This window comes from Achroia grisella, unplaced genomic scaffold (assembly GCF_030625045.1).
Source record: "Achroia grisella isolate CSIRO2021 unplaced genomic scaffold, CSIRO_AGI_Agris_v1 utg702, whole genome shotgun sequence".
Lineage (NCBI taxonomy): Eukaryota > Metazoa > Arthropoda > Insecta > Lepidoptera > Pyralidae > Achroia > Achroia grisella.
Window position 1 is genome coordinate 898,661 of NW_026712999.1, and position 14,542 is coordinate 913,202.

Below are 14,542 nucleotides of genomic sequence, written 5' to 3' on the forward strand. Positions count from 1 at the left end.
ACTGATACAAATACTTGAATACATTTTTTTTTACTATTTTTAACAAATTGTCTATTATAACTGCAGGAATTGTCGGGGAGTGTGAGCGCTGGCGGTTCTGAGCCAGATTTGAACGCTGTACCGTCTGCCTCGCCTTCTATCGACGCTAGCGCCACCTCCAGCGAGGACGATAAACCCAAGGATAAAGGGGGTAAGTGACTAATGTTTTTGTAATATTAGTTATCGAGCCGTAATGTTAGAAATGTAGCATGCACCACGTTTGTTTGTCTGTTGTCTGTCTGTCTGGTTGGTTATATTTTCATGATTAGCGGTTGAACGGATCTAAATAAATTTAGACCTGAAGATAGTAAATGCAAAAATACATAGCGTAATTTTATCAAAATGTGATTTCGTTTAGTAGTAAAAGACGGTTGCTATATCAAGATGAGTACGTAATGTTGAGGTAATAAAACTACAGTGCAAACTGGATATAACATATCTAGACTATTATATTTATAGGAGTTTTTAAGAAGGGTATATACAATTCAACTTGTATGTAACCTTTGGAAAATCTGGAAGGTAGTTAAGCAGGAATCTGAAACCTCGGCAGGTAGTTAATTTCACATACAGCTGTAAGTTTAAATATAAATTTGATATATTGTAACGTGTGGTCTCCACGTGGAGACCGGTTCCGGACGAAGGCGGCGCTGATAAGCATGTGCGGTCGTCGTAACATACGGTTGATATAGTGTATTGTATTGTCCGCACGCGGAGGCCGGTCCCGGGCGAAGGCGGCGCTGTTGAAGCGTGTGCGGTCGTCGTAACATACGGTTGATATAGTGTATTGTATTGTCCGCACGCGGAGGCCGGTCCCGGGCGAAGGCGGCGCTGGTGAAGCGTGTGCGGTCGTCGTAACATACGGTTGATATAGTGTATTGTATTGTCCGCACGCGGAGGCCGGTCCCGGGCGAAGGCGGCGCTGGTGAAGCGTGTGCGGTCGGTGGCGGTGTTCTCTCTGGGCCTGAAGCGCGCGCGCGAGGCGGCGGCGGCGTCCCGCGCGCCCGCACACACGCCGCACACGCCCGACAAGGCCACGCTGGTATGTATGCACCTTTATATTATTTCACTCAATTAGAATTATATTAAGTACATGAATTATACTTGATAGATAACTTGTAAGCTGACGGACTTTATGAGTTGCCACTCCTACGAACTAAGGTGTCATTCGGATCTTGTACTTCACTGTTGTATCTGATCTGATGGGTCAGATTCAATGGGTAAAATTGCAGGATAGGAGCCGATACATAGATTACAAAGTAAGCTACTTTTTTTCGAACTATTCTGATGCTGTTGTCCGTAGCTGGTCCACAACATTACTGAACGATAAAGGGCGAGTGTAGATTGCACTCCAAACCCACGGAAGAACTTATGGACCGGTTGAAGGCCAACTCCTGCCTGACAGATACAACTTTAGTCTGAGGGCACTGCTAGGGATTCGAAACCCGACTCCGACCGTCGTCATTTCGATCCCCGTTTGAATTGGATTCGGGATCGACGTTATAAAATTTAGTGTAATGTTTTAAACATATTTTATTATGTATGGTAAATGTTTTTGGTGGCAACAAAAACATTTTATTTTATATAAAAAACCGACACACTGATCCTAATCTGCGTAAACAAACATTTTAATTTGTGCTTTCAGGGTCTACCAGCACCTATGTTGGGGGGTGAACTGTCACTAATACCGATAGAGCAACTTATACAAGTGGAGGATGTTAAACGTAATTAGGTGCATTTAGTAAATACAGACACGGGGATTGAACGCCGGATAATAACAACTGAAAGCTTAAGGCCGGCCGCATATTCATCATCATCAGCCCATTGCAGTCCACTGCTGGACATGGGCCTCTCCCAAGGCATACCACTGGGCGCGAACATCGCCCCTTTTTTTTATCCAATATTGGGTCTAATTCGAAGGGGTCTAAGACACATATATGTTCACATATATGTGTCTTACATTATTATTATTACATTCAAAATTAAAAATGTAACTTCGTAGGTACAAACGTATGATAAAACGTTTACACTAAATTTAGGCCAGGACTCAGTTAAAATGTGTCCTGCGTTATAAACTGTCTTATAATATTTAATTCACCGAAATAGGAACATATTGTCAGCATTTTTAATTTAAATTTTATTTTCATACAACTATGAAATTTCGGACATTTTAATATCGAAGGGGGTGAAAGATAATATGTAGCCGGTCTATAAGTAAATGGAGATTGTGCTGTAAGAACATTGGAGCCGATATAAAACTTGTGACCTAATTCGTCAATCAGCTTAATTCGTAGAAGGTGATAACGGACGTTGTCTTCTATCTCGCTTACACTTACGTCGGCTTTCAAATCTATAAACGTTATTCTCCATCTACGGTCTTTGTATTCTCACTTAGATGGCGATCAATCCTTGTTAATATATACACTGTTGTTTTTATTCCATTTCAGTATATATTAGAATAATTACACATGTTAAACGCTGTATTTGTCAATTGTTTACACAAGCCATATTATTACGTCCTACGTGAAATACATTTAGATTATTAGAAATTTCCATGTGCATTTGGTTTCATACAGATACAGATGACACCATGGTCAATTTTATATTATTAACTATTAATCCAATAACAATATACAGTATAATTAATTAAATACTGTTGTACATATTTATAAAATGTTGAAATTATGCAAGGACTAAATAATAATCATTGAAAAATACGGCAGTATGCTAAGTCCCCATATATTTGAAAGTTTACGGTAAATATATTATTGACCATTATGTGACTAAGAGAGATGTCTTCATGAAGCTGACTGTACTTGAAACGAAAGATTCGTACTATAGACAAAACATTAAGGATTTTTCATATAATTAGTTGTTGAAAAAAAAATAACATATGGTACCTTAGGTTATTTTGAATACAATTAAATTTCACGTCATATGTTATAAACATTCATTCAGCAGTTCTCTTAATTCCTGTTGAATTTGTCACGATGTGCTGACCTGACCTCATGCTCATCTTATCATCCTACACTGGTTCCCCGCTGGCTTTAACCGTTACAGCAAGCAGGTGCAACATTTCATAATCTTCTATTAATATGAAAAAAAATTAAAATACGCACATGATTATCTATAAGTAATTGGAGTTTATAATATTAGATTATGTTTCTAGTCATAGCTGTATGTTATGAATAACTGCAACAGGAATAGCATAAAAAATACGTAAAAGAAAGGACTTGACTTTAGTCATGTAAAATAGTTATTATTATTAATCTAGTGGTTTTGTCTATGGTATGATATCGTCTTCATTTGGTAAGAAAAAAATACGATGATTAATACATCCAACCCTGTGTCATACCAATACCAATTCAAAGGAATTACCATCAATTTTTGTCTAGCAATAGATTTAAATGTTACACAAATATAGTTAACGACACTATTAGACCATAGATAGACATAGATAGGTATAGACAATGTATTTTTTTTATTGTTGCAGTTCAATCTTAGCTACCAATGTAACGGTATTAAATGACAATTAGTATATTATATATGCGTATAATCGAGTTGTTTATGGTTATATCTTACAAGTCCAGTCGTCGATTATTGATTTAATTTAGCTAGCACGTTGTTAAATAAAATTGTCTATGATATGAAACATTTGGAGTTCGTTTAAAGATAAACTATAATGTTGAGAAATAAAATACAAATTGGTAGTAATTATTTCCTATTAGAAAAGTAAGGTTGCATTATAGGTTTAATTGTTCGAGCAATAAGGGTCATTGTAATAGAAATCGGTAAATTATTGTTAACTAAAAAGGAACCTTAATTTCATTAGTACAAAATAATGTAAAGGAGAATTGGGGTGGTTGAAATAGCTACTTTATGCAAAGCGTATTATGATCTATTTTATATAAGCGGACCTGAACTATGTGACTATTATGTGTTAATGTTACCTGTCTCGCTCTAGGAGTGGCTATTTTAATCTCCTGATTTCGTAAAATAAGGACGGATGACGTCATGTGATAAGTGCGAAAGAGACAACATGTAAGTTGAAGGGAGTAGGAATTTTTAAGTATTTTAATATTTCGATGAAATTTTTCAATGTTAGTGCCATTAGTATTTATGCAAATGTTAAATTTATGTTTATTTTATAAGCTTTTTGTAGAATCAAAGCAATTATCAGACAATAATTTGGAGTTGCTGTTTGGATTGGATGTATATATAATTTGCATCGCCTGGTCGGGTTATGTAAGAATGTAGGTAAATAGTAATTATAAAAAGGAAACTGGTAGAAATGTTTATGTAAGCTCCATTGTAAATGACTCTACAAATGGAAAATGGCACCCGTTTACGTATATAGGCGAAGAGCACCACAGGCAGCCAAAATGGCCCATCTTACAAAAATATTTCAATTCAATAAATTTTGTATTATATCACATAAAAATAACTTTTCTACTGGTTTCCTGTTTATATACATAATTAGAACTAATTGTATGTTATTTTACCTCTAATGATTCTCACTTCCTAGTAATAGCCTCCCTAACATAGAAGAAACTTTATTGTGACTTAACTATTTATTATACGATTCTGAAATATAATTCTCTAAATTGATCTAAAAGCTAAAAATGCTAATTAACAATTGCGTATTTAAAATTTTATTTATACATATACGATCTCTCTACAATAACACTTATTATCTATGGTTGCTAAATGAAATAGAAGAATCAATGCACAAGTCTTCCATAAAATAAAATATTTATTATGGAATTCAACTTTATATCTTTGAAGTTGATTTCCCATTACTTTATTTTTGGTTACAAACATTATTTATCGTGCAATATGAATTTAGGAAAGAAGAGATAAATTACGAGTATGTAATTTAAGCTTTAAATTTATAGTTTCCCTTCTAATATATCGCATTTTATAATACTATTAATATTATAAATGTGTGTTTGTTAGCTTTTTACTGAATCACGCTTAAATATCTGAATGAATATGAAATTAAGTACAGGCTGAATAATATTCTAGATTAACCTAGAGAAGTGAATAATTCCACATACAAATTTCTTCAATTTTTATTTTCATGTGACATATAGCCTGTATCTGTCTGTCTAGATACAGGCTATATATATATCAGTTAGTTCAGGAATTTTGGGGAGGAAAGTTAATAGACACATACGCATTTATAATATTAGTATGGATTTACTATGTGTGTATAAGTTTACTGGAACATCTCTCAAGATCTTCCCACGCTTATAAGTTATGTACACTCATATCGCTGTATATTTTTTTTAAATTACTATATTTTATATTTTTTTTAGTCTTATACGATTTTTACTGTATTATTACAATACAATCGGAGGGCGATGGATCGCCCGTTCAATTCAAGCGGGGATAACGATTATAACGACCTGAGTCGAAGTTCGAACCTCTAGAGGTCAGACTTAAGGCGGAAGTTGGCCTTCAGCCGCTCCATAAGTCCTTCCACGGGGTTGTAGTGCCACCTGAACTCGCCCTATCGGCCGGTGAAGCTGTAAAGGTGCGGCCAACAGCATTAGAGTAGCTTGAAAAAATAAACTGCAGTTTGAAGTGATGCAATAATAAGTGAAAGTTTAATTCCTAATAAAATGAAGGTTGCAGAGACGGAAAATGGTTATTTCTCTTATATACTTTTTTACTTTACTTAATACCTAAATTAGTGAAAAGGCAGCTCTTAAATGTATGATATATAATTCGTATAAATGTGAATTAGTATAGATATATTCCGTACTTCATGCTTTCTACTGCTTATTTGACTTCATTTATCTATTCAAATTACTATTTATTACAATTAATATCTTTTTAATGGGCAACATTAGCATTGTGACGTGTGACTATACCTACTTATATATATTTTTTTCTGGCGTTCGGAAAAGGTTAGGGCATCTATGCTACAAAGTATAAGCACTATATGAAGGCGAACTAGAATTAAAATCAATACTAAGCTATTTGAATAGTCTCTAAAAATACAGTAAGTTACACCATCCATATATAGGCGCGGTGTGCCCTGCCTAAAGATATTGGAAAATAATTTAATAATAATAGTTCAAAACATATTGTATCAACTGTTTATATTAAGGTATAGCCTATCGCAGAATAAATTAAATAACAAGAAGAAAATTATAAATTGAATTTCCTTATTGTGACACATTAAATACTTCCTATATGAAAAACATTACTATACATGAGATTAAATTATATACCTCGCAAAACACAACGTAGAGGATGAAACTACTGTATTTTCAGAGAAAATAATATATCATGGTTGTATTGACTGTTTTTAGTTTAATTCTTGGTTGATTGCGTATATCATTTATATATAGTAATTTTATGTTTTTTCCCCGAACGACAAAATAGTTATCCAATATTTGAAGTCAGGCATACATCAGTATATTTCTCTGTCAGGCGGTGCGGAGCTTCTATTTCGTCCGTGATACTTTCATTATAACTACTGTAACAATTGCCTTTTAGACTATTTCCCGCTTCTATCATTATCCTATATGTACTTGGAGAATATACTTATATACTGTGGTTTGTGTTGGTGGTGATATAAACGTAATGAATAGGTAGCTTCATTCTAAATAGCTGTGTCGTAGCAGATTAAATATTCGTTGTTATGTAATTATTTTTTATACGGAGTATTGATAAACGTTGCATTTTTGAGTAGATTATAAATTAAGTTCGCAAAATAATAATGTGTTTCATTTATACATGAAGAAAACTCAAGAACCCTCGTTTGGTAGTAGTAGTTTTAATTATATCTGGCAATCTTCTTTAAATTGGAAAAAAATATCACTATTGCTTTCAGAGCTGCTATGTATTTATTTAATTATTTATTATTATGAAATAAAACAGCGAATGAAACAATCTTCTTTATTATACTTATAATAAAACAATAACAAGCATTAATAGTAACTTATCTACCTAAACATGAGTTTATTTTAATAGTGAACAATTTTGATATTTTCTGACATATTTGTTCAAGTAGCGTTGCTTAGAATTTAAGAACAATAACAATACTAAACATTAAAAATGAAGTGTCTTAAATAATAAGTCGAATCGAATCTCAATTGAGGAATAAATCAGATAATTCCGAATCAAAATCATTTCGTATTCCTTAATGATTCTCCTACACTTTAATGTTATACAGTATTTTAGACAAATAATACAATACATTCAACAGCTACTTTCACATAATGAATTTTCGTCTCTTGTAATCAGAATTAACAAATTTCTGATATAAATAACTTTTTAGTTGTAAATTATTGGACTCTTTAATTTTATTTATAACGTCTTCGTAATCATCACTCCAATATCGTGAACTGGTAGTGGGCAGTATATACATAGCAAGTAAATATGTTTCAAACATAGTGTACTCTGATAAACCCTTAGAAATAATCACACGTAAATCGGCGACCTCCATTTGAGTTTCGTAATTAATATCAAGACTATTTTTAATACTTTCAACTGTAGAAATAATTCTGTATTCAATTTTGTTGTTGAAACAAGAGAAGTGAGTATGACTGAGAACTCTGTCTTTAATAATATCTCCAACCCTATTAACAAATTGTAATACTGTTTCTTTTATCACCAATACTTTATCTTCAGCTGTTTCTGTTGTGTTATATTTTAGTTTACCAGCTTCCACTACCATTCTATCGGCAATAGTCAGTTGTAAGTCCCATATAGCCAAGTACGTTTCGAATACAGGCAACGAATCTTGTAAAATTTTTGAGATACTTTCAAAAATAGGAACTGCATCTTCATAGTTTTTGTTATCGTATCGATTTTCAATAAGAAAGTTTAGGTATTGACAACAAAATTGTCGTATTGTATAGATATCGTCGTTTACAAAACTCCACAAATTTATGCATTTTTTTATAATGAACTCCGCTAATTTAACATTTTCATCTAATTGTTGATCAGCAAAAAAAATTATATAACTTGCAGAAAGTTTCCAAATCTTCGTATGCAGACTATGTAAACTATCTGTATATTTTGTCATAATTCCCCCTTCGACCAACATATCATTTAAATGTTTTTTAATAATGGAATTGACAAAATCTGCTTTTAATAAATGAATTTCATTAATAATATTTTCAATAACATTTTCTTTCCGTTCTATATTTATTGTTTTATCAATTGACAAGTTGTTGACTGCTTGCCAAGCACATTCTACGTATTCACCCAAAAATGTATGTGGAAGCCTATTATAAGTTAAAAGATGAATATATATAATATATATATTCATCTATTAAATATTTTTGGTCGTCTTCCTTCAATTCCAAAAAACACGATTTTAATACAGGGAATAACTGCATTTGTTTAGTTTCATCACTATTCACTATTTGATTAAATAAAGCATTGTATAAAATAAATCTCACAGATATATTTTTTGTAGTTTTCCAAACATGTACAATTAAAGTTTTTAACTGTTCAGTGCTGAAGCATAAAAATGCTAGCCGTAGGCCGTGCTTGTGAATTGATACTGGGGCATCGAGTAATGACTCGATAAATTTCATGCACTGTGATAGGGGTAGGTTCGATGCGTAATAATTGAACATGGGTAAGCAGAACCTAACATAATCGCCCTTTATGTACATACGAATATTTGAAAGGGGAACGGGAGGACGTGAATAACATGCAAAACGACAAATTGCCGATTGAGTATTCAAGAGCAGTAAATCTACTTTACTGTAGTCTATTTTTGGCTCCGTTGGAGTATATTTCAACATCAAATCGTTCAGTGTTTGTTCATCAGCTAATTGGATTATACCATATACAACAGTATGTACAGTAAACATATACAGCTTATCAGGATCCGTTGACTTTAAGATATCTAAGAAAAGATTTAAATAAATCTTAACCAAATCATCAGAAAAATATATTTTGAGTTTTCTTAGGAATCGTTTTATTGTATATTTATAATTGCCTTCCAGGATTTCTTTTTTAATCTCGTCGCATCTGTCAGCGACTACCCTTGGATCTTTTTTTAACTGATGTACTAATACGTCATCATTGGTGAATTTATCTTGTTTTTTGTAAAACATTGTATGATTTTTATACCGATCCCAGTCTAGATTCACGAATTTGATGACAACATCTGGACATTGTTCTTTTGTTTTTTTGTGAAATATTAATATACTAAGAATCATGTCAATATAGCGTCGTACATCTTTGGAAACTTTTTTATCATCGGCTTCCGCATCCATCGACTGAAGTTTTATTGTATACCAATGTAGTAAGTATTGATAAACAGTATGTTGTTGACTAAGATTAAGTTTTGTATAAAGTGATTTTATGTGTCCCTCTATCCAGTACCATTGCATTTCACAATTTAAGTATTGCTGTAAAGCATCAGGTAAATCTTTCTTTTTTAATATATGATATATTAAAGTTGTTGCATACAGTAAAGTAGAACAGTTATTTATTATTGTCTTGTTATATATATTTAGGCTATAAAGTATTTTGTTGAATGCATTCCAACATTCATCTTCGAACTCAAATATATTGTGTTTTTCTATAATATCAGTTAAAAATGATTCCTTGATTTTGCTCAGTTCATTTACATGCCTGTTATAGAAATAGCTAAGCAAAATAATTAAATCGTGTTGGTTTCTTGCCGATTCTATTAACACGTTTACAATGCGTATTCTTTTATCGGCATTCGTTGTAATCATCACGTACTTCTTTATTTCACTAAAAGAAATTTTAAAGTTTATAAACCTATACCATAAGTATTCATTTTCAGACCCTAAGAGTTCTTTATTATTATTTAGTTGATGTAGCGCCCAAGCCTCTTGTTCTGTTGGAGTCATGAGTTTATAATAATATAATTCATAGAATTTTTTCTTAGTTTCAAATTCTTCATTATATTTCTCTTTAAAGAAACCTTTAATAGTTTCAAATCGTCTTTCTTTTGGTATAAGTTCCAGTATGAATTTATAAACTTTACAATAATTAATTTTCCAAAACTCTTCCGCTGTTTCAGGAAGAAAAGACTTCAGATAAGACCGCGCATTGTCTTCATTGGAATATTTGGCTAGAACTTTCTTGTTCACAGTATTTATGTATATTTTTATATTGGTTAATACTCTATCTTTATGCTTTTGCATTATAGACTTACTAATTCTCAACCCATAACAACAAATTCTATTACGTCCAGAATCATACTTTTCCAACAGGTCCAAAAATTCTTCGTTTGATATTGTATACAGATATCGTAGCATGTATAAAATACGTTCCCTATGGAAATCATCAACACTTTCCAAGTACGCATAAGCCAATTCAAATGAATTTCCAATAAAATCCTTCATATATTTATCTTCTTGTTCACATACATTTACATGGAAAGGCGTAGATTTATGTTGAATGGCTTCTAATTTAAAATCATCGGTCGTTATAATAAAAAATTTGAGCGCTATGTGTATGTATTTTGTATCCATACAATAAGTATAGAAACTCGTCGCCCGCTTTTTACATAACAAATTAGTGGCTATAGTTGTTAGAAACTTCTTTTTTAATTTGAACGACATAAACGGGAAAATGTTCTGTTGCAGATTTTCTGGATTGATGATATTGGAATATTTATCGTCGAATATCCAAACACATTTAAGTGCCCTCGTTATATATAGACTGTCACCACATTTAAGGATATTAACAATGTATTCGACGTTTTGCTGCTCTGATGCTAAATCAATTTTAAACAATTTATCCCTGTCACTAATTTCTTCTTTGGCCACAATTTCTTCAAAGTCCACATTGTTCAACTTCGCTGCCGAGACTTGGGCGTTTAGTTGTCTCTGCCTTTCACCTAAATTCGTCTCAGAAACGCCGGTCATATTGGTTTAATTACCCTGAAACAATAGGATTAGTCTTTGGTAATTAACTATAACTAGGAAAAATTCAATAATAACATAATTATTATGATCGTTATAGGACAGATGGAGTAAAGTAATTTAGTGTGTATAATACAGAAAGCTCTTTATGTATACCTACCTCAAATAAAAATACCTATTAAAAAAATATACCTATGAAGATAGAATATTCCTCTAATTTTTTTTTCAGAGATGATAAGGGAACAAGGTGTCCGCCTGCGCTAATGTTATACGTTAGCGGGGCAACTGTGGATGATAGAATGAGCGTGAAGTTAGGTCAGTTTTCCCGTGGCGAATTTACCAAAAATTGACGACCACTATGGTTTCTAGGGTAGGCCGCATGGAGGTTGACCTGACCTGACTAGCAATGGGGATACTATAACAATAATAATCACCGGACAATTCACACAGCGCCATCTAGACTGATAAATATACAGATGTTTTTTTCGTAATAACATAAGAAATAACAATAAATGAAAAAGTTTGTGCCGTGCAAGGAATCGAACCCGAGACCATCGGAAGTAAGGCGGTGTGCTTAACCGCTAGGCCACCGAGGCCGTCTAATCCAATTCCATATCCAGATATCAAGTGACACGCAACTATGTATTAGATATGATTGATATAAGAGACATTGCTTATATAATTTATATGTCAAAACTTATTTTATAATTCTTATACATATAGGAAGTGAAGTGAGTCACACATTGAATTACTCGTAGGAATTTTGGTTACCGACACAATAATCCTCAACATCAGTGATTTTGAGGATATGAGTTATTGGCATATTGTATATTTCGTTCGACCAATATGGAGATATTTAATGTATTCATACAATTCGCTACACATGGCCTAACTATAAACCTTATGCCAACATCAATAAGATTCAATTTATATTTAATTCTTTCTGTAACAAAAATATGACGCCCACCCCTCCACTCCCCGGAAACTATCTTGGAGAATTCGCTATGATGGGCTTACTGGCTGCACTTAATGCGTGCTTATTCATTATGCTCCTCTGGTAGCCCCGTAGTATACATATGTATATTACACCGGCAGTGTATGGCGGGAGCACAGTTTTGTGCATTTTATGTAGATGCATGCAAACAACAGTGCGACAAGCCCACATTAGATTAGGTACTTTAGAATCAGTTTTGTACTTGTTCATGAAATATTTCCCATAAATAAAAAAAATTACAGTTGATATGTGTTAGTATATTTTTGATTATAATTGATTGATTTTACGATTAAATACAATTCCTGGTGAATATATCACGATGAGCCAACTGACCTGACCTCATGCTCATCATCATACCATCCTTTACCGGTGCCCTGCCAGCATAAACCGTTAGCGTACGTGGGTGAAACATTTAATCATCCATTAAAAAAAACATGACATCACTACACAAAATATGAAATATTTTCACTCACTAATTCAGGAACAACTAAAAGTGAAGATAAAATATTATAAGTAAATAAATTTAAAGTATTAAAAAGCTTTTTTAAAAAGTTATTTATTTATTATTGTAGGTGAAAAATATAGAAAGAGTCCGAAAACTACACACTATAGTCGTATTTTTAATTAAACGAAGTAAACTGACGTTTACTGTGTTGTCAGTTTTTGATGAAATAAAAATAGTGTTGTGACAAAGTGAATCATTGAAAAAACTCTTTAATAAATGAAATTGCCTCCATTGTCTAGTGAATAGTTAGTGTGCCAAACTACCGATATCGGGTACGGGATACGAATTTTAGTCGTGCTTGGTACATATCAACGAGTTTTCGACGACTAAGTTCCTATAGTATCTACCTATACTGAATACCGAGTGTTTTAGACAATAAGGAAAACATTGCGAGGAAACTTGTAAGACTGTCCTATTCTCAATGCATCATGTAGTTGAAACTATTGATGTATAAAATATAACATTTATAGGTAGGTAATGAAAATAAAAAATCGCTTATAACATAAATTGTTTTTATTCATCATCAGATAAAAAATCATCACTATCGCTTTCGGTGACATTAATTATAAATCTGTCTGAAACATTGTCGATCATGTGGTCGAGACCATACATTTTGTCTTCTTCTTTAATTATATGAGATACGCAGCTACTCCATTTTTCAGGTGTGATGTGCTGAAGGCCTTCTTCAAAAAGTTTTTTTACTTCTGTCATTTTGAAGGTTTTGTTATTTCTTGCAACATATCCTTTAGCCTGCGCCCATACCAACTCAATGGGATTCAGCTCACAGTGGTATGGGGGCAGACGTAAAACAATTATCCCATGCTGCGCTGCTATCTCGTCCACAACATACTTATCGCAATGTTCTTGTTTGTGCTGCCGTACAATTTCTATAAGAGTAGCTTTAACCATTGTTGCTTCAAATGAAATATTTTTGCTCGTTAGCCACTCTTGTATTTTAGGTTTAATCCAAGACATTGTAGGCAGCGATTCTAGTTTCCTGGAGTGGTATGGGGCATTATCCATCACTACCACGGAATTTGGTTTTAGTTTTGGCAAGATCCCCCTAAACCACTTCTCAAAGGAATCGGCATTCATCTCTTGATGATAATCTTCTTTATTTTTTTTGCTTCAAATATTAATAAGCTGTCTTCTACGAATCCTTCTTCCCCGCCTATATGGCCGATAATTAATCGTTTGCCCTTTCCTGAAGGCTGTTTTAAGCCAGTGGTCAAGCCATCTAGGAAGGCCTGGCGGGACGATAACACTGTCTGGTCAATCCATGCCTTCTTCGGTGCATGACCTTCAATATAGTGAAAAATATTAATTAATTATTGAAAGTACAATTAAATGTAAAGAAAGCTGAAAATTGTAATTACCTTCGTTGATCCAGGTTTCATCTTGGTAATAAATATACCTTCCTTCCCTTCGATACTCTTTAATTTTTTGAAGATATCGCTGGCGCCATAAAATAATGTCCTGTCTGTCAATTAAAATGCTTTGTCTTGATTTTGTGACATATTTGAAATTTAAATGTTTCATAACATTTCTTAATGTACTCAAGAAAAATTGGGTAAGTCTGGGTCATTATTGACTGCCTTAAGAATCTGTAAAGTAATGTAAAAAGTTTTTAAGTAAGGAAGTCTACGCAATCTTATACTTGGTTTTACAAAGAACATTATGATAGACACAGAATATAATACAGTAGAATGAATAAAGGTTAAGTTACCTTTACAATGGTGGGTGGCTCATTTGCATAAAAAAATTGATGTACATACTTTTTGCCTTATAGCGGCAAAAGTAAAATCGTCTAGTTTATCTTTGAAACTGTGTTTCGGTCCTCGTTTTTCGGGAGACTTAAATTGTTCATTTTCTTTGTATTCTTTTAATACACTATAAACTGAGGTTACACCAATTCCCAAAATGTCAGCTGTTTTCGAAACACATTCTTTTTTTTCGGGAGTTTCAATAGGTAGTAGTGAAGCTGCTTTCTCCTCAAATACGTGTTTGTAGACGTTTTGTATCATAACTTTTTCGGTTACGTTTAAAGCTATCCGTGGTCTCTTCTTTCTTGGAGACAAGCTTTGGCTTGACGTGCTTGGTTGAGGATCCATATCGTTTATACGAAACAATATA

At 33.0% G+C, this 14,542-nt stretch overlaps 3 protein-coding genes across 4 annotated transcripts in view; 1 reads left to right on the forward strand and 2 right to left on the reverse strand.

Annotated features, from left to right (window-relative positions):
• Positions 1–1,976, forward strand: part of LOC131850144 (anoctamin-8-like) — a 29,804-nt gene extending 27,828 nt beyond the window's left edge. For both annotated transcript variants that reach the window (XM_059200316.1, XM_059200317.1), the window contains exons 22-24: positions 67–190; positions 936–1,078; positions 1,682–1,976. In XM_059200316.1, the coding sequence (XP_059056299.1) occupies positions 67–190; positions 936–1,078; positions 1,682–1,768 (354 nt within the window). In that variant the 3' untranslated portion in view covers positions 1,769–1,976. The remainder of the gene's footprint in view (positions 1–66; positions 191–935; positions 1,079–1,681) is intronic.
• Positions 1,977–6,950: 4,974 nt separating this feature from the next.
• On the reverse strand, positions 6,951–11,226 carry LOC131850081 (uncharacterized). The gene is given in 3 exon segments (XM_059200233.1): positions 6,951–8,320; positions 8,322–10,928; positions 11,071–11,226. Coding segments are annotated over 2 exon segments (3,651 nt in total). The 5' UTR covers positions 10,914–10,928; positions 11,071–11,226; the 3' UTR covers positions 6,951–7,261.
• Positions 11,227–12,922: 1,696 nt separating this feature from the next.
• On the reverse strand, positions 12,923–13,935 carry LOC131850104 (uncharacterized). Its single transcript, XM_059200271.1, has 2 exons — positions 13,786–13,935; positions 12,923–13,709 (listed from the first exon to the last, which is right to left on the reverse strand). Exon 2 carries the CDS (start codon positions 13,502–13,504, stop codon positions 12,923–12,925), a length of 582 nt encoding a protein of 193 aa, XP_059056254.1. The 5' UTR covers positions 13,505–13,709; positions 13,786–13,935.
• Positions 13,936–14,542: the final 607 nt, after the last annotated feature.